The sequence below is a fragment of the Oryx dammah genome, unplaced genomic scaffold, assembly GCF_014754425.2.
Source record: "Oryx dammah isolate SB20612 unplaced genomic scaffold, SCBI_Odam_1.1 HiC_scaffold_29, whole genome shotgun sequence".
Taxonomy (NCBI): Eukaryota; Metazoa; Chordata; class Mammalia; order Artiodactyla; family Bovidae; genus Oryx; species Oryx dammah.
This window is the reverse complement of record NW_024070213.1, coordinates 69,635,109-69,655,132: the sequence shown is the minus strand read 5'-3', so window position 1 is coordinate 69,655,132 and position 20,024 is coordinate 69,635,109. Positions and strand designations below refer to the sequence as shown.

The 20,024-nt window shown below is 41.2% G+C and overlaps 1 protein-coding gene across 1 annotated transcript; it reads right to left on the bottom strand.

The window, feature by feature from the left end:
• Positions 1-1,804: 1,804 nt before the first annotated feature.
• Positions 1,805-15,356, bottom strand: HMGA2 (high mobility group AT-hook 2). Its single transcript, XM_040233389.1, has 3 exons — positions 15,018-15,356; positions 12,323-12,409; positions 1,805-2,005 (listed from the first exon to the last, which is right to left on the bottom strand). Exons 1-3 carry the CDS (start codon positions 15,126-15,128, stop codon positions 1,880-1,882), a joined length of 324 nt encoding a protein of 107 aa, XP_040089323.1. The 5' UTR covers positions 15,129-15,356; the 3' UTR covers positions 1,805-1,879.
• Between the last annotated feature and the right edge of the window lie 4,668 nt (positions 15,357-20,024).

Here is a 20,024-nt window from a genome sequence, read left to right as displayed (position 1 = left end):
ATGAAAGGCAATACCAAAGTATAAATAGAAAGGGATGCAGAATTCTTGATGGGAGAGGAATGGCAAACTAATAGGAAAATGCAATCCAGCAGAGCAGCAAAGGAACTTTGGAAAAAGATGAAGCATGAAGACGGAACCACAGAAGAGAGAAAGGGAAGGCTAAAGATCCCATCATAGATGATCCTGGGTAGGGAAGATGCCTTCATCTTTCTTGAGAAATGGTTTTATTCATTTTGAGACTTGTCTCCTCTGTCACTGGGAAAGATAGACCAGAAGAGCAAGGTAATGTAGCAGTATAAACAACAAGCTTCAGGTGGTAAAATTAGCAAAGCCATCCCATGTGGCTTAGCCAGTAAAGAATCTGCCTGCTAAATCACTGCAGATGGTGATTGCACCCATGAAATTAAAAGACGCTTACTCCTTGGAAGGAAAGTTTTGACCAACCTAGATAGTATATTCAAAAGCAGAGACATTACTTTGCCGACTAAGGTCCGTCTAGTCAAGGCTATGGTTTTTCCTGTGGTCATGTATGGATGTGGGAGTTGGACTGTGAAGAAGGCTGAGCGCCGAAGAATTGATGCTTTTGAGCTGTGCTGTCGGAGAAGACTCTTGAGAGTCCCTTGGACTGCAAGGAGATCCAACCAGTCCATTCTGAAGGAGATCAACCCTGGGATTTCTTTGGAAGGAATGATGCTAAAGCTGAAACTCCAGTACTTTGGCCACCTCATGAGAAGAGTTGACTCATTGGAAAAGACCCTGATGCTGGGAGGGATTGGGGGCAGAAGGAGAAGGGGACGACCGAGGATGAGATGGCTGGATGGCATCACGGACTCGATGGACATGAGTCTGAGTGAACTCCGGGAGATGGTGATGGACAGGGAGGCCTGGTGTGCTGTGATTCATGGGGTCGCAAAGAGTCGGACAGGACTGAGCGACTGAACTGAACTGAACTGGGTCAGGAAGAGAATTGTCATTTAGATGATATCACTCCAAATGAGGGCTTCCCTAGTAGCTCAACAGTAAAGAATGCAGGAGACCTGGGTTCTATCTAAAATCCCATGAACAGAGGAGCCTGGTGAGTTACAGTCCATGGAGTTGCAAAGAGCTGAACACAACTTAGCGACTGAGCATGCACTTTCAGCCACCAGTGAATTTCCGACCTCAAAAAGATTCAGGATCTGTGTGCCTATGCAGTCAAGTAAGCTTGCATGGAAGCCACTGTCAGTATGTAAAAATGACCACTAAGGGAAGCAAGAAAAACTGGAGATTAAAACCTGGTTTCCCAAGAAAGGCAATGTGAAAAGGAAAACACAAACCACCTAGAAAATGAGATATGTCCAAAGCCAAGTCATCCAGGAAATAGTAACAATAAGAAATGGAAAGAAGGAGGTAAAAAGTTATCTCAGACACACATTTCATCTGAATTTTATCACCATTTGTAATCAACTTCCAACATTTCATAATACCCTTTAACCTTAGTTACTCAACCCAGGGAACAAGTCATCTCATTGTTACCGCATTTGAAGGAAGAGTAGAGACTCTTTTCATGTTGATAAGAGGTAGAAAAAGGAGACACTCCCAGGAAAGAAAAGTGTTTTGAGTAAACTCCTGGAGCCTGAGGGTAAGGAATGGTGGTAATTTGCCTTAACCCTTTCAAAGATTCATCAAACCAGAAGTTAGAAATTAATGTAACTGATAAAATGAAATTTACTATACAATGCAGGGAGCTCAAATCTGGTGCTCTGTGATAACCTAGAGGGGTGGGATAGGGTGGGAGGTGGGAGGGAGGGAACATATATATAGATAAGGTTGATTCATGTTATGGTAGAAATCAACACAATATTATAAAGCAATTATTCTCCAATTGAAAAGAAATAAACTAACAACAACAACAAAAAGAACCCAGAAATTTTTCATTACAAAAAAAGAACACAAATTTTATCTTATTACTCACCCATTTCCTAGGTCTGCCTCTTGGCCGTTTTTCTCCAGTGGCTTCTGCTTTCTGCAAAATGAAAAAGGAAGTCATATCGTTTCCTACCTGACATTTCTTGTAAGTGCTGCACCAAGGACCCATTCCAAGTAAGAATGTGCTGGTTTGCAGATGAGGTATTGACATTGCGTTAACAATCTCGGTCTTCTTGAAGGCTCATCTTCTTCATTTTTCATTCCATGATGCAAAGAGAGATCTAGGCAACCCTCACCCTAATAGACTCTCCTGGAATGATCTCTGAAATGCATGAAAATGCTTTTAAAAAGCCATTTTGCAGTAGTTCCCTGGTGGTCTAGTGGTTGGGACTCCAGGCTTTCAGTGCCTGGGCCTGGGTTCAATCCCTGGTAAGACAGAACAAGAGGTCAAGAGAACAAGGATTGAACAAGGTACAGATACCATAAATCTCATGGTGCAGCCAAAAAAAAAAAAAGCCATTTTATCCTTATTTCTGACTGTAATAAAAACAGGAATTCCCATATATCCATAATTATGTAAAGTAAGATTAAAAAAAATGTTTCTTAAATGATTTTCTTTCCATAGCAAAACTAAAATTATGAAAATTAGCACTATATATTACTGTACAATTTACAAAGTACTTCTACATTACAAAGTACATCGTTAATCAAAAGCAAATCTAAATGTGAGGGAAAATATATAGGCTTCCAAATCAAAGAAACAAGTATTAGCACACCTCTACATAGTTCATTTCCTATTCTTTGCCTCAAACAATCACCTATCAGTTCACCAAAAGCCGAGAAAGCAAAATAAGCTGGCAGAAATCATCAGTATTTATCTCTGATATAGAAACTAGGGATGCTAAAAATAATAATTAATTAAAAATGTATATTATTAACAATTTCATACTCAGCATAGACCTGACATGAATATATTTCTAACTCCCTTGAGAGTTTGTTTCATTGCTTTGCTTCACAGATTTTTCTGGTATCACAGCTATTTCTTCCCTTTTGAGTAAGATTTTAATACCATAAAGTAATTTCTCTGTTTATCACCCCTACTGTAATCCTGAAATTCAACAACACACACCCATCATATACTCCTATAAAAATATTTATAATTTTCATTTCTAGAGTAAAAAAACTTAGTACATGCTCTTGTGTGTATGAGAATCTTCTCAAGGCTCTATAAACACAAAAACACAGGTAACCTGAGCCAGGATAACTTGTTTTACATTTTACTTCTGTTACTTGCGTTAGCAGACAGTATATTTGGTACAATGATGCTACAATTTCCTATTGTATAGTATCTGTCTACACTGTCAGATGACTCTTTCTCTCTTCAATCTGCCTGGTAAAAACAGATGGAGGTAATTGATAGATACAAAGATACACAGGTACATAGGCAAAGTAAGACTTTTACATCACAAAATTTTTCACCAAATCGTCTTGACCTGGCATTAATCTAACAGGTTCCGTGAATTAACCGAAACTTTGTCTGATTATAATGCTAGTGCATATTTATCAAGTATTTAAAGTACCCTAGGCACTGGGCCAAGTCATTCGCATGTGTTACTTTAATCTTTACAACAGCCGTATAGGCAGCTATTGTTATTTCTCTTATTTTGCAAAGAGCAATTAAGTCTTAAATAGACAAGGTGAATAACTCAGTCTGCACACAAAGCAGATTTGAACCCAGTTCTGCTGGACTCTGAAACCCAGACTCTTATTCTCCTAACAATGCTACCTTCCTTTAGCATTCATATATTTGCTACTATAAAAAGACGTCTTAGTTAACTGAAATTATCAGTGATTCAGCTCCAGCTAAGCATCAGATTTGGGCACTCTGAATCATAGTAGTAGGGGTTACTACTTTGAATGGTTCCACAAAGCAATCATTTCTTCTCAGGGATTGGTAGCCTTGTCTTACCATCCATCAGTCAGAAGGGCATGGGTTAAGTGAAAACTAGAGGTGCCCAGCAAATCACACATTCTTTCTGAGTGTTGTCTCCGAGAGAGAGGGAGGAACACAGACTCTGCTCTGGAAAGCTAAGGCTCAAATCTCTGCTCTGCGATGTTGGCTTTATGACTTTGGGCAGGTCCGTCCCTGAAAACCTTAATTTGGGTTCAGGTGTGAAATGGAGATAATGCCTCCAGTGAGAAGTGATGTGGCAGCCATAAAGGAGGTGTTCAATAAATGTTCTTTCACTTCTAATGTGATCGAACTCTTAAAGGGAAAGTTTCCCTTCAGGTTAGTCCAATCTCATAGAAGGTTCAATCAATGCAAATATTCCATTACACCCATCTGTCACCTCAAGAATGAAGCTTTTAAGAAACCCTCTGGTTGGTACACTGTGAGTTATAGGAGTACAAAATTCCCTAATACAGAAGCAGTGTCTGATTTAATCTTTAGGAGTGACTGTAAGATTGCGGTTTACTCAGTAGTAAATTATACAAACATGGAAGATAGAAATCCTTTTTAATGGGCCTGGGAATGGTAGGTGCGGTTGAGAGCAGGAGTTTGCTTGAGATCTTAAAGGCTAATGGCGCTTCTGTGCTAGGCTTTTCTGTAGGGTGGTTATGCTTCCAGATCCATGATGTGATCCGGGTGTATCTAAAATCTGTTGAAGAGGGTTGTTTTCTAAAAGAGGGTTGTTTCACTACATTTCAGAGTTAGAGAAAGCAAATCTCTCATAGAGCGAGAAAGCCCAGCAAAGGAGAAGACTTTAAGCTGAGCTTCCCATTTACAAAAAGTCTCTTCAAAAATAAAATTTGCACCATTAACTGAAGGGCAAAGTATCCTGATTATCACTTGGACTTGTTAAAAGTGAACTTGCTCCTTGGTCTTGGGGCCAGTATTACATGTAAGCTGAAACCCTCTTCTGAGACGACATCTACAAGAAGCACATTAGCTGTGCTGTGTGGCGGCGATCTGGGAGGTTTTCATTGTTCCTTAAAACCCACATTATTTAATCATTCTGATCAAACTTCACAAAGCCTGTAAAACCAGTTAGGATTTTCATTTGTAAACCAGCATAGATCCAGGAATTTTACATATTGGAAAACACTGGCTTTAACTTTTTTTTCCTGTGTTTAATGCTCTTCAGGATATTATTTTTCAATAGAAAACAAACAAAACATTTTGGAGGCCTGTTTTGTTTTTAATATAACAACATATGCAATACTGTGGAAGTATATATTTGGTTTTCCTTTGCCAGACTGGAATTTGGTTCCACACTAGGAACCCGTGCATAATTCAGACAATAACTTACTCTAAATACTTAACTGCTTATCTCAGGGTGGGTGAGTAGGGAGAGAGGGTGGGAATTCTGCATTTGTAAGAACTGAATTTCAGACTATTATCAGCACCGTTACATTAATATTTGCAACTGTCATATTTTAGAAACGTTATTCCCTCTTGACTTGTCTTCATTCATGTTTTTCCCTTTTCAAAGAAGTTCAGATTCAGAACTGTAGATTCATGAGGGTTGGGAAGAATGTTAAGTAGGAAATGTAATTATTTCTGCCCCTAAGAAGTTCTGGTACTCCAGGCTCTTAAATGTATTAGCACTAAAAAATTAATTAAGAAAGGAAACTCATCTAGCAAATAGAACTCTTGAACTTGGAAAGGGTGTTTAGCATTAGTGTCTGGTGCATAAGATGTACTCACTACATATTTTGCATGAAGGAAGGACGGAAAGTCACTCTGGTATTTATATCACCTGTGTGTCTTATTTCCCTCTTGCCATCAGAATTCTACAGCTTGGTAGGGCTTTAGAAGACATTTCATCCAGCCTCTTCATTTAACAAAGAAAAAAACTTCTGGATGTGCCATGATTTTCAAAGGCACAGCCTTCTGGTTTACTTGGGGGCCAGAAATTTGTGAGAGTAGGTTGCACAGGGCCCATACTTCCAATGCCTTTATAAGCTTATATAGAACTGCCCAGCAAAGGTTTCTCAAAACCTAACTTCCAACCTATGTTTCTGGTTACTGGAGAAAACATAATCTACCTTGTAGCAAATATTTTACAAGGTATTTGACAGTACATAATATGGAACAATCATAAGTTTTAGAATTGGATGAACTCAAACCCAGATGCTCCCATTTACAACAGCTTAACTTTAGACACTTCACAGTCTACGTCTCTGAATCAGTTTTCTCATTTGTGGAATGAAGACCACAAAGCCTACATCAGAAGATTAACAGAGCTATACATGTAAGGTAAGGCTGACAAAAGTTAAAGCACTAGGTAGAAAAGCGTTAGTTGCTCAGTCGTGTCCAACCCTGCGACCCTGTGGACTGTAGCTGCCAGGCTCCTCTATCCATGGGATTCTCTAGGCAAGAATACTAGAGTGGGTAAACCAATGTAATTTCTTAATTCCCTCCGTATTTTAAAATGTTACTTAAAAAGAAAAACAGAACTCCCTGGGACTTCCCTGGGGGTCCAGTTTTAAGACTCTGCGCTCCAACTGCAGGGGGTACAGGTTCAATTTTTGGTGAGGAACTAATATCAAGATCTCACACACCCAAACGAAAGGCCAAAAAGTAGAAAACAACAACAAAAAACCACCCTCCCAATTCTGTAAGTTTCCAAAGTAATGAGTGATTTTCTGAGCATTGTCTTACGTAAGGCAGCTATTACTAACCCCCCAACTGGGCGATTAAGCAATCTATCCACGTGTTTAAGTGGTGGAATTGAGACCTCATCTGATTTTAACGCAATGAAAGGTCTGTAAGTAGCCATGGGGGGGCTTTCCTGTTGGCTCAGATGGTAAAGAATCTGTTTGCAATGCAGGAGGACCCAGGTTTGATCCCTGGGAGAAATTATTAAAAACAAAACAAAACAAACAAAAAAACTTCCAGGGTGGAAATCAAATGAGTAGTTAAGACTAAAATATTTCTGAGTTTCCTATAAAGACATAGGCAAAAGCTGAGACTGGGAACCAAGCGCAATATCTCTTCTGAATTCTGGGTCAAATTTAGATCGCTATTAATCTTTTTGTTATTCTAAATGCTCACAGCATACTGTGATAATGCATGGAAGTCAGAATGCCCCTACTCTAAATCAGTCTATATACAAACACACAAAAGAGCTAGAGAAACTATCAGCTTAGTGGTACCCTGCTTTGTTTTCATGTATTTTTACAAATATATGTATATATGACCAAGACCGACAGACTTAAGAGCAAATGGAGCCACCTGAAAAAATACAGAAAGTCACATTTCTTTCTTTTAGTAGTTCTTTCAAAAATATAGTGTAAATCAATGTGCTGTGGTAATCAAAATCCACTGGACTGTCACACTAAATGATAAGTAATTCTCACTTAACCTTTATGCTAATCTAGTTCGATGAGTTTCCAAACTGTACGTGTACGTGCCACCATTTCAGTCTTTAAAAAAAGTTACAATCTTTCCATCAGTACATATTTTCGAAGAGGAAATAAAAGTGAATTCTATCATCCATTGTAGTTCATGCTCATTTTCCCCAAGGAAGTCCTTGTTGTCAACTCTCATGTCATTATTTACACATGCCTGTCTTCACTTATACAAAAACCAAATTAAAGCCAAGGCCAAAATGACAGGAAAAGCTATTTTCAAAGTTTAGGATTCTCCTCTTTAAACGGTTCTTTCTTCCTCTTTTGTAATCAGAGAAATCAATAGCAATGATATGAGAGTTTACATGGGTGACCTTCTAAGCAAACTGTTCCTTACATTATCCTGGAGAAAAAAAAATGGCTGTGACTGCTCCTTGCTGAATCAATTAGAAGATGCCATTCAGCAATGTTCAGTAGATTAAAGCAATATAGAATAATAAAGCAGCAGCCTAAAATGGAATCCGTTCTCCATTTACCTTTTTCTCCTGGTTGGCAGAACAAAAACTCAAGAGCTGACAATTTCAGAATTAAGGATAGTAAAATTCATTGTTCCACCCTTGTGCCAAACTATATGGTTCCCAAGTGAGTTCTGGAAACTGCAAAAAGTCAGGTAACAAGATAAGATAGGTCTGAATGATTTAACTAACATAAAATGCTCTTCAGCACCCATCTAGTCTTTAAAAAGAACAGAAAAGGAAACAGAACACCAATCTGGAGTGTTCTCTTGAGCAAAATGATCTGTTGAGACCTTGAGATAAAAATGAGCCAGAGCTGGAGGTCAGTCAAAGTAATGAGAGGCTTTCGATGAAAAAGTTCAGAATGATAACTGCCAAAGAAAGAGGTTTCTGGGTCCCCTAAAGTACAGGGACTTCAGAAAATAACTCAAATGCTTTGAATCTTCCATGTTGGGATCATAATCTACGATGACTCAAAGGCACTGGGAAAGAGAAGTTACTGACACATTAAGGCTCCGTCCTCTCTGGCAAAGTGAAGTGAAAAAAAGGAGGCAACTGTTTAGGTAGAATAGCCTAAAATACCAAGATACTGGAGACAACAACTGGGCTTTACGTAACTCCACCTGACTGGACTCATCTGTATCCTTGAGCCCTGAGTACCAGTGGAAATTGCTTGCCTATAAAAACAGAGGAATTCAAACTAAGTCATATTAGTAACATAGAAGCTATAAGCTGGAATTGTACCACAACTTCCAATTCAATCTTTCCCTGACTTACCTATAATGATGCTTTTGGGTCCTGTCTTCAGTTGGACCTACTATATCCTGCAAAAAAATCATGCCCTCACTCAGCATCTATGCTTGAACATTTGTCTGAAATGATGAGGAAACCCCATTCTCTCCTCCTAAAATATCTGTGCATAGTGTTATTAATCATTTGTTAAAAGTCAACCACTTTTCGAGGAAGGAACATGATTAGAAAAGGAACAATTTCTTTATTTCTTTACAGTATCCAATTCATATCAGGTTTTCTTTGTATAGGCAAATGGAAAATATAAATCAAGTGTTTGTCTGAATACATTATTTGAAGTACACTTTACCTAAACCCTATTTTCATTTTGTGCTTTTTCTCTTTACTATACCTAAAGTCCAAAGGAAGTTCAGGAATGTCTATGATATGAAGGAAGGCTATCTCACACCTGAGATCTATTTTATGTGCAGTTCTTTCAATTAAATTTAATTCAATCTCAGAATTTTTTTTTTTCTAAAAGTACCTGAAAGACAATTGGCTTAAGACTTACAGATGACTTTGACTTCTGAGAAATCCCTCCAGTGTTCTTTTATGATTAAAAAGCCACAACAAAAACCCTAAACTAAAGGAGATTATATCTTTCTACTTTCCAAACATGAGAAATATGAAAATACAAAGTATTTTCATCCAGCACAAACAGGAGAGGAAAACAAAATAAAACAAAAAGGAAATTAAGAGGCAGCTGGTCACAGGTATATCTCAAACTAACACATAAATAAAAGGGTCAAGACACACACACATGCATACTCAACATGAATAAATTATTTATTCAGGAAAACATTAACTTCTGATCTTTTATTAAGATAACAATATGACTCTGGTTCAGGGATGAATTTTGAGCACTCAGACTGGTGCTCTTGGGAATAACTAGAATTTCTACATAATGGTTATCCATGAGAACTTGTCATAATGGACTAGAAGCAAAGTCAAGAATAGTTACATTCTCTTCCAAAAGTTCCAAGCATAACAAATTGTGTTTTCATAAATGTTTGTTTTTTTGTATTACACAAATCAATTTTATATTGAATGTGGCCTGAAATTAAAGTGATAGCTAATTTAGTAGTCCTCCACTTGGTCTTGCAACTTTCCACATGCATTGTCAAGTTTCACATTGCTAATTTTCCAACAAGCAGTTTTGTTTTCAAATGCCCCAAGGCCAGTTACTGAGTCCAAATACAAACTGTGTAAGTAAAGAAATTTCGAGCAGCAAGAAAATTTAAACATACAGCATCATCAGGATCCCAGTGTACATTGCATCTTCTCTAATTTTAGAGCTCTGTTCTCTTATATACTTACCAGTTTCTGTTATATATTTTCCATTATGATGAGCTTTGGTTTGTAGGAGAATTCCCAATTTATTAATCACAGAAGACTTCTCATCCCTACCCTGGTCAGTCTAGCAGGGTATGTTTATCTTACATGATACGAACAATGTAACTTTTTCCCAAAAAAATTGCTTTTCAAAGTCCTAACAAAATATGTTTTGTTAGAATATAATATATGTTTGACAAAAAATATGTTTGATAATCATGTTTATATAAGGTAAAAGCAAACTCAATAAATACTGATCTGAAACTGAAAATACCTTAAGTTTACTCATGCCATGAATAATTCATCAATGTCATTCATTATTTTGTGAAGTATTATCTTTTCCAAATGAAGCGTAATTTATAAAACTGAAGAACTATAACAGTCATGTTCTGAGCAAAAATATTTATCCAGTTTTATTAGAAAGGGAACTTTTATAACAGAAGTGTGTGAAATACTTTTGTCTGGAAGAATGAAAGATTTCAGAGAAAACTTTCCTTGGGAAAAAGAAAGCCTACTTCTGGTTTGGAAGTTGTAATGTTATATGCATACACATGAATTATCAGAACGATGAGTAGCCTAAGGGTCATTTATAAATACCTATCACCAAAGTAACTAAAAATAAGTTACACCTTACTTGGGAAGAGACCAACTTTCTGTTATTTTGCTTTAAGTGGTAAATTAGGCACAAGTCTCAGCTTTCCTTTTGTCAATATAAGATTTTGTTAGTCAGTGGCAAACTTTTCAAAATGAAGAAAAGGTGATAGAAGCATATCTTTACTCATTCAGAAAATGTAATACAGTAAAATCTGAGAGATAATTTTCCCTCTTTTGTATTAAATTTTAAATAATTTATTTATGATGAGATTTACAGATTTTTATTTCTGGCAAATGTTATAATGATGCATTTTTCAGGGCAATTACATCATAGTTTAAATGTCTGTCAGCTAGCTACCAAGATATTCCTTTCCCATTCCATTAGAGTCAAATTAAGATAAAATTAACTTCCGCAACAACAACAAAAAAACTTCTTTGGTAAATTAGCCCTTTTTATTTAATTTAATAAAGCAGGTAAAAAAAAAACCAAAGTATTCATGTTAGTAATACCAGATTACATATTGTCATTTTTAAATGACAAGATAATTTAGAACTACTTTAAAGTGTATTGATTAAATATAAGCATGATTAAATCTTCACTCTGAGAAGCAATTATATTTAAGTATATTAGAAATCTGCTCTTTCAGCTCTGTTCAAAACTTAAAACAGACAAAAACTCACAGTTGCTCCCTAAATAACTTTATATGTATCCCTGGTTGCTATGGTAGTTTACAACACTGAAACCTATCAAATATAATATGGTTAGTGCTCACAGTCATAGAGAAAACCACACAAAACATTAATACCCCAAAGATGAGCATATAGTTATTCTTAACAAACACTGTACATAGTATACTCAAATCTACTGTAAAGATACATCAAAATTGACTTCTGAATTTTGAACCTTTGTTTTTAACAAGTATACAAACCTACAAATAAAATACAGAAACGTTTTTCTGATTTATTTGTAAATCTTAAAAATTGTGATTTTTGTCTTCACCTTCACTTCTCTGTGTATGCACTGATCCTGAGATATTTCTTCTTTGTGAGTTCAAATACCATCAAACATGAAGTTTTTAAACTGCAATTTAAAATTTATAAAGAAAAACACTGGAAGTTACACTTGGTTGGGTTCTATTCTGCCCCAAAATGTACAATAAATGAGTCAAACATTTGTTTTAAAAATTTCTCATTGTCCTATTCAGAACATTTCTGTATCACCTGAGATGGAAAGGCTTTTGAGAGACGATGATGTGTTATATTGCAGGTTGATGGCAAACAAGCAAAATACTTTATCAGCACATTTAAAGCTGTAAAATTTGTGAATTTTCCCCCCAGAATCCTATAATTGAATTTACTTCTAATTATCACCTATTTGGCAAAGTCCTTAACTTGAAGAGTGGGATTTGGTTTTTCAGTAATCATGTAAATAAGCACAAAGTAAATTAATCTTTATTATTTTTTAAGGAAAATAATTTTGCCAAACAAAATCTATACTTTTTTTTTTTTAACTATTTCACAACTGGTGCAAATCTTTTTTTTTGGTACAAATCTTATTTGTTTATTCTCTACCCTCTTACCTCCCTCCCACCCCCATCTCTGCTTTAAGTTTCTTATTATTTGGTGATTGTTTAAAAACAACCCCAAGCAGCTTCATGAACTTTTTATGCTAAGTATATGCTCGGAAATCTCACCAACAGTAAATGAAGGAGATGAGTCTTGGGTTACCCACTTGGGAGAAATCCTTAGGTGTGGATCTAGAATGGGAAAATTACAAGGAGGTTCCTGTGGGTGTTGAGAAAGTTGGGAGGACTTAAGAAATCTCTCACCTTTTGAGCTGCTTTGGAGGGACTCTTGTTTTTGCTGCCTTTGGGTCTTCCCCTTGGTCTCTTAGGAGAGGGCTCACCGGTTGGCTCCTAGTTTCGAGGGAAAAAAAAATTCTGTTGTGGCAAGAATGTCTGAAAGAAATTGACCCTGACTCTATAGATATATTTTCTGCCTGTGCTGCTCAACAGAACCGTTGGAACACATTCAGTTCAAGCACAAATGGATGATGCTGGTACAGAGTTTACAGAAAGGGGAAATAACTAGATTTTTAATCCAGGGATTAAAAGAGGAAATACTATTTTGCATATGAAAACTAGATTCTATTTCAACCAGAGAAAGGTAACAAAGGCTGACAAGGTTGCATGTTCCAGAAAGAAAGTTATATATCCTTAAAGTGCAAAATATGCAAGGTTGTGTATTTGGCGACTGAGAGAAATAATAAGCATTTTACACAAATACTACTCTCCACTGTACTACCATTTTAAACAACAGAAATATGAAGCTAACATCATAAATATTTCAACAATCTCCCATATTGAAAAGGTGGCTTTTGATCATTCTGTATATCTGCATCGTAAGTCAATTATGACTCAATCAACACATTGAGTAAAATATTGGAGCAATTATCCAACTTTTTCAACTTAAAATAACTCCATTCCTCCTAAAATTTCCGATTAATTAGGGTAACTCCGTTGTGGAAGACTTTGCTTGAATTATCTAGATAATTGCTTCAATTCTTCACTTCCTTTTGGAGATGCAGGCATGGTCTCCAGTCTACATTTAAATATCTTTTGATAAAAATAAGCATTTTTTCCAAAACTTTCTTTTGGGAAAACCCTTATGGGGATGAACTGAAGGAAACTAAAAGGGGTGGGGGGGGGCGGGTGGTAGTGAGAAGGAATGCAAGTGACTGGGATGGAGAAATTGAAAGTATCAATAGGTTTAGCAAAACTTTAAATGGCTTCTATGCCAAGTAGTAAATACTCAAGTGGTTAAGAGAATGCGATGATTAATATTCCAGATCCTAAATATTCATCCAGTGAATCATCAATTAACATTTCATTCAGATTCGGTGATTAAATGAGACTAATTAGCTTAAAATGCATTAAAGTCTTCAATGAAAATTCGCATCCTATTTAGACAATCTGGGAAAGGTTTCCTGCAAGCTTCTGTGGGACCACTAGCGCCAGTGGGCACATCCGGAGAAACATTGGAGACACATTTTTCTTTCTTTGTGAACTCTGCCTTAACTCAAAGGTAAAACCTTCAATCACCTCCAGACCCCGCTGCAATTTTATTTGGATTATTTTTCGGAGGTGGGGGGCAATTAGCAGAGTTTGAGAAAGCTGGGTGGCGGGTGGGAAACAAGGGCGGGGGGAAGGGCAGTGACTTCCTGGGAGGTGTAAAACAGGATCCTAACGCGGTGTAAAGTGTCGCTCGGGCAGAGCGGGAAAACTCTGGGGCCTCCAGATTGGTTTGTTTCCTTTGATGATTTCAAAAAGGTACAACAGCTTTTCTAAAACTCAATGGCAAGCAAACATTGTTCGGTTTCCCCACCTTGCTCTAGGTAGCTTTGGGACTCTAGGATTATTTTCTACTCGGCCTATTTGCCCAGAAAGAAGCGCTTTAAAGCTAAAGAACGCAGTAGTAGTTTTAAAGCCCGCGGAAGCGGAGTTTAAATGTTCTCAATAGACAAGTCCCGCTCGAGCCCTACCCGCGAAGGCTTGGAAATTGCCGCGAACAAAACCCCTCCGCCCTGGGCGCTGCGCGCAGCTCTGCAAGCGCCGGCTGCACGCTTAATTGGTTGCATCCGCAGACAAAACCCTCCACTCGGCGGGGTCCCGGGCGCCCCTCGATCGTCCCTTCCCAGCCCCCAGCCACTCGTTCTGGAAGGGTACATTTAATGTCTGCAGCGCTGAGGCGCGGGATCCGGAGGCAAAAGGGGGACTGGGCGCCTGGCGAGGAAGTGACCCTAGCTACCGTGCACCCTCTTGGACACTACTTTCCACTGCGCCCTTGGCCAAACTAGTTAATCCTGTCCCGTGGGGACGCAGGGTCTCCTGCAGCCCCTTTCCTGGGACACCTCAGCAGCGGCGGCCGCAGATCGGACGCCGCGCCGCATTTAAAGAGCCTTAACAGAACCGGGCGGGCCCACGAGTTCTTTGTCGGGAGGGCGCGAGTCTCAGGCCACCGAGAACTTGGGGAGGGCGCCAAGGGGGCGGCTGCGGCGCGCCAGTTCCTGGCCAGCGAGCAGCCCGAGTTGGCGGGAGAAAGAGCCTCCGGGCCCCCAAGACTTCAGCCCCTCCATCCCTGACCCGCCAGAGGACCCCTGCCTCCCGGGCCACTGTAAAGCGACTAGGAAAGTACTTGGCAAGTCCCGGTTTGTCGGACCCGGCCGTTTCCCGTCGCCAGGAGACACCGCGCCACTCTGGCCGGGCACAATAGCGAAAGTCCGAGGACGCTTCGCCCGACCCCACCTCCTGCTCGCACCCGGCCGCCCGCCGCGGCTCCCACCTCCCGGCCCGGAGGGGAGCGGGGTTCAGCCGCGCACTCGCGCCGCGGACTCCGCAGCCCGCCCCCGCGGCGGCGTGCGGCGGCCGCGGCGCCTGGACTCCCGCGCTAGGGTGGCCGCGCGTCGCGGGCCCTCGCGGAGGTAGCGGAGGTGGGCTACTGCCCCCACCCCGCCCGCGTACTGACTTGCTGCTGCTTCCTGGGTCGGCCGCGTCCTCTCTTCTGAGGCGCCGGGGCGGCAGGTTGTCCCTGGGCTGAAGTGGACGGCTGCCCGGCGCCTTCACCGCGTGCGCTCATCCTGCCTCCCGCCGCCGCTACCGCTGCCGCCGCCGCTCCTACCGCCGCTGCAGCCGCTTCGCCTCTGCCGCCCTGAATCAGCCCGGCACCTTTCGAGAGATTGCGAGGTAGGGCTGGAGAATGAGGCGGGGTGGGCGAGAGCTGGCGTGCGGCGAGGGCTGCTGCTGCTTAGGCTGCCGCCGCTGCCACCATCAACACCGGACGTCCAGCGGCTGCCAAAAAGAGAGAAGAGGGGAGGAGGAGGAGGAGAGAAGGAGGCGCTGCTGGTGGCGGCGGCAGCGGTGGGTGGGTGCCGGAGGTGGAGGTGGCGGTGGAGGTGGAGGTAGTGAGAGGAGGAGGAAAGCGAAGGAGAAGGAAAAGAGGAATTGAAGTTGGGAGGCTCCCCTCTCAGTTTGGGCTCAGAAGTTGCGGTCACCGGGAGCACTTCGGAAGCGGCTTGGAAAGGGAAGAGACTTGGAGTGAATTGTGTCCCTTGAAATGTTAGGCGGGGAAAGAATTCCTCCTCCTCTTCCCCCCCGCTCCGCGCTCGCAGAGCAAGAAAGAGAAAGAGAGAGAAAACAACGCCTTGGGCAGTCGGAAAGCGAAGGGAGGATGGGGAGATTCTGCGGGGATCCGGTCGGGCACTGGGCGCAGGCAGGGGACGGAGCGGTGGGTGGCACCGTTCCTTCTCGGGTGGCGGGAGCGGGCGGCAGCGGCACCGGAGAGTTGGAGGGGGACGGGCTGACTACTCCTGCGTCCTGCACCAAGCGCGCGCTGCCCAGGCTGGAAGTTTTCTGAGTTTCTACCCCAGAATTCGAGCGGGTTGAGTGTGTGTGTGCTTGGGGAGGGGGCGGCGAGATGGGGGGAGTGCCCACCTCTAATCGTGGGCGGATAAAGGGGAGGGGGCTGCGCTGGAGGAAAAGTATGAGGAGGAGGGAGGCCAGGCAGACCGCCGAGCCAAGGCGCCTGGCCGCGGGCCAGAGGCAGTGTTCGAAATACAACTGCCTCCGCGGCGGCGGCGCCCGGGTGCCACCCGGAGCCCCGCTCACGTGCTCCCGCCTCACGGCGGGGTTAAAGGGACAGGCCGGGAATCCCGGGCCGGCTCGCCGCCGGCCTAGCCCCGCCCGCCGCCCGAGGTCGCTCCTGGGCGGCTGTCCTAGAAAGGCGCGGGAATGTGGCTGCCCCGGAGCCGCGTTTAGGGGCTTGGCCTTTACCTGCACCTCTACGATGCGGAGCCAACACTCTGCAGGAAGCGTCTGGCTGCACGCGCGGCAGAGTTCTAGTTTCCTGGGAGTAGGATCAAATGAAGGGGAGTAGGAACAAGACCCCACAGCCCTGCTCTGTGTCGGAATACCCTCCTCGCAGATTGCACGACCCATCGAGAACGCGCGCGCGTACACACACACACACACACAGACTTGCTCGCAAATCCACACACGTGCACTTAGATACACGTGCACACTCCCACAGACACATGCAGGCATAGACACATGTAAACAAACACGCGCGCACTTGTATGCATATATGCACGCAGAAACACATGCACATTCGCACACATGCACACTTGCAAACAATGTGCACATAAGGCACACGAGCGCACCAGCCTCCACTGAGCGTTTTTCTCTGGGAAGGGCTAAAGGCGAGCGAAACCTCTCTTTGACTGGCTCTATGCATCCGGCTTCCAGCGCTCGCAGGGTAGAGGAGTTGCCTAACGAGCGGACCTCATGCTTCCTAACTCCACAATTGCGCCAACTGTCCAACTCTCCCTTCAGTTTACCTCGATTTAACCTTCTCCCTAGGAACTCCCTTTCTGCCAAGTCCTAATTTTATAGCCTGGGCTGTTTCTGAGTTATGTGAACACCATAATGACCCCAGTCCGTTTTGAAAAAGGTGGAGTACATTTAAAAATGTACCTCTTTTCATCCTTGAATAACAAAAAACTGAAAAAATTAGGTTCAGATTTTCACACATCACACCCAAAATTATTTTGGGCCAATTCCAAAATAAAAACTTTTGCTCAAGGAAGATTTTTTTCTTTCCCCCAAATACAGACCACCGTGGAATTAAAAAACGCCTACTTTACAGCCCTAAGTAGGGAGTTAGGCACCGCCAGGTTCCTCTGTGCCTGTGGAGGAGGCGCGTGTAAATGTCTGCTTCTGGCGCGGCGGCGCTGATTGGTCCGCGTTGCCATTTTAAATCCATTTCCAGCTGCCCTTTACAGAGCTGGGACACTTAGCTGCATATTGAGTGCCTTGCAGAAACCCGGGGTTTCTCCTGAGTCTGGGAACGCTTAGCTGTGATGGAAAAGGAGAGCCCCCATCCCTCCGGATGGAGCCCGGCAGCTGACTGGGGAAGGAGGGGTCTAACAGGAACCTAAGATTTTCTGCCAGGGCTTGGCTGAAAGATGGTATCTTCATCAAAGAGATTGAAATTTCACGTCCTAACGATTGCAGTGACATTTCCTAACTGCCAAGTTTGCACGTATTTTAATGTGATCACATTCACACAGTGGTGTGCAGTTTACATACACATACAAAATGGACTTCTGGGTTTTTTTTGCTTGGACTAGAGATAAAATTCTGAGGATGAATGTAGGAGAAATCACCGAAGATTTCAGCTAGCCAGTTATGAAGTTGGGTACATCATATTCTTGGTTTATAAAAAGAATTAAACAGAGCGGGCAAGGAAGGGATTCCAGAATTTTATTTTTGCATTAATCCTTGACTCTAAGAACAGCACAGAAGAAAAATGGGGGTGAGAACCACTTATTTTTGGACCATTGTCGCTTTGCTATCAGACTGTTTGACCCTTTTTGAATTTATAATCAGAAAGATAGGAAACAAATATTGCATGTAGCCGTTTTATATATTTTCATTCCTGGAAGCTATATTTTTTTCCAGTTTCTATATGTTTTCTGTCCTCTCAACAGAGGATTTTAGGATAAATCTGAGATTTTAGGATTAAAATCTCTGAGGGTTCTTCCAACTCTAATAGACTTTTTAAATGCATCATATTTTGTTCTCTAATTGTGTCTTGTCTGTAAATTGGAAGTAAATTTCATGGGGAGAGGTAGTATTTCTAACACCTGTTTTTTGCACCATTTGTATGTAGGTAGTATTTAGTTCATAATAGACTTTTGTTCATAATAGACATACTAATTTACTATTTTACAAATGTACCACAGGATGAGAAAAGCATTACATATATTAAAATATCTTCAAAATTATTCAGAATAATCAAAATTATTCCGATTAAAAGAAAATGCATCTGTGATGAAGGTATTGAAGTTCTCACATTGTACTTTATCAAATATTTATCCTTTAACATATTCATAAGTTAAAGAATGATTAAAGATTTTCTCAGATTATAACTGATTGAATTAATCCTGTATGTATTTTATACATAATTAACCAGAGATTTATTAAAGCAAGATACTTTGGAAGTAAATCTGTATAGGGTCACAGAAAAAATTGTAATTAATATTTATTGAATTGATGTATAGCATATATTCACACACATATATACATATATATATGCACACATATACATATGTTCAGTATATAGAAGATCAGTATAGAACAGGGCAAACACATATTTCTTTCTTTTTTTTGTTGTTCTACCAGTTTATTGCTACCAACCCATCACCCGCCACCCTCACGCACACATGCTCAGTCATGTAACCCCATGGACTGCAGCCTGCCAGGCTCCTCTGTCCATGGACTTTTCCAGGCAAGAATACTGGAGTGGCTTGCCATTTCCTTCTCCACAAACACATATTTCCGAAAAATACTTCCAGTGTTTTAACATGAACTTGTTTGCACTCCTCAAACTCACAGTTTGAGTTTTAGTGATCGTGCCTTTTAAAAGATGTTTAGTATTTAATGAAATGTAAGAATGATAATCTCTAAGAGTTTTCCTACAGCATCACCAAGAAAGAATATACACTACTAAGTTAGCATTTTGATGGGGGTGGGTGAGGTGGTGGTTTGGATAAGCTTTCAAGTCCTGTAGACAAAGGATCACCAAACAAAATTAATTTGTTCCTTCGTTCACTTAACAAATATATGTTGAATTGGTTTGGCAGTAGTCTCACCTCTTACTCTCTCAGGACCCAGGAATGTAATTCATTCAGAACTGGAGAGACGCTTTGAAAACAGCTAGGTGCTCATTTAAATCTATTTACCTGTTGGTAGTCTCTCATTTACTCTTAGAAATACTTATTCTCTTCTGTCCAATACATAGGTCCTTCAACAAACATTTATTGAATACCTAAAAGTGTGAGGATTCTCAGAGCATTCTTTTTGTCAAAAGTCATAGAAGTGGAACAGAGGTGGCATAGTTTCATTTCCATGGCTCATCTGTTAACATTATAGCGTCAGCCCCAGTCTTGGTCTTGGTATACTATCCAGCAGCTCTTAAATCAGATATAGGAATGTTTACCACCCTGGGGTGGGCTTTCCCAGTGGCTCAGCCATAAAGAATCTGTCTGCAATGCTGGAGGTGCAGGAGATGTGGCTTCAATCCCTGCGTTGGGAAAATCCACTGGAGGAGGAAATGGCAGCCCATTCCAGGATTCTTGCTGGGAAAATCGCATGGATAGAGGAGCCTGGTGGGTTACAGTCTGTAGGGTCACAAAGAGTTGGACCCTGGTAAATGTGCTGTGTATAATTGATGTATAATTTGATGGCTTTTACTCCCAAGATTAGATTTTGTTAGTTGGTACAGTTGACTAGTGGGTATTTGCTGTAGGATGCAGGGAGTTCAAATCTGGTGCTCAGTGACAGCTTAGATAGAAGGGTGGGATACGGTGTAAGATGGGAGGGAGGTTAAAGAGGGAGAGGATATATGTATTCCTATGGCTGATTCATGTTGATAGATGACAGAAACTAACAATATTGTAAAACAATTGTCCTGCAA

Coding starts and splice junctions, on each gene's coding strand:
- HMGA2 (XM_040233389.1), bottom strand. CDS start 15,128: ATGAGCGCACGCGGTGAAGGCGCCGGGCAGCCGTCCACTTCAGCCCAG. Junction 12,410..15,017: donor GACCCAGGAAGCAGCAGCAA/GTCAGTACGCGG, acceptor CCTCGAAACTAG/GAGCCAACCGGTGAGCCCTC. Junction 2,006..12,322: donor CCTCCAAAGCAGCTCAAAAG/GTGAGAGATTTC, acceptor TTCATTTTGCAG/AAAGCAGAAGCCACTGGAGA.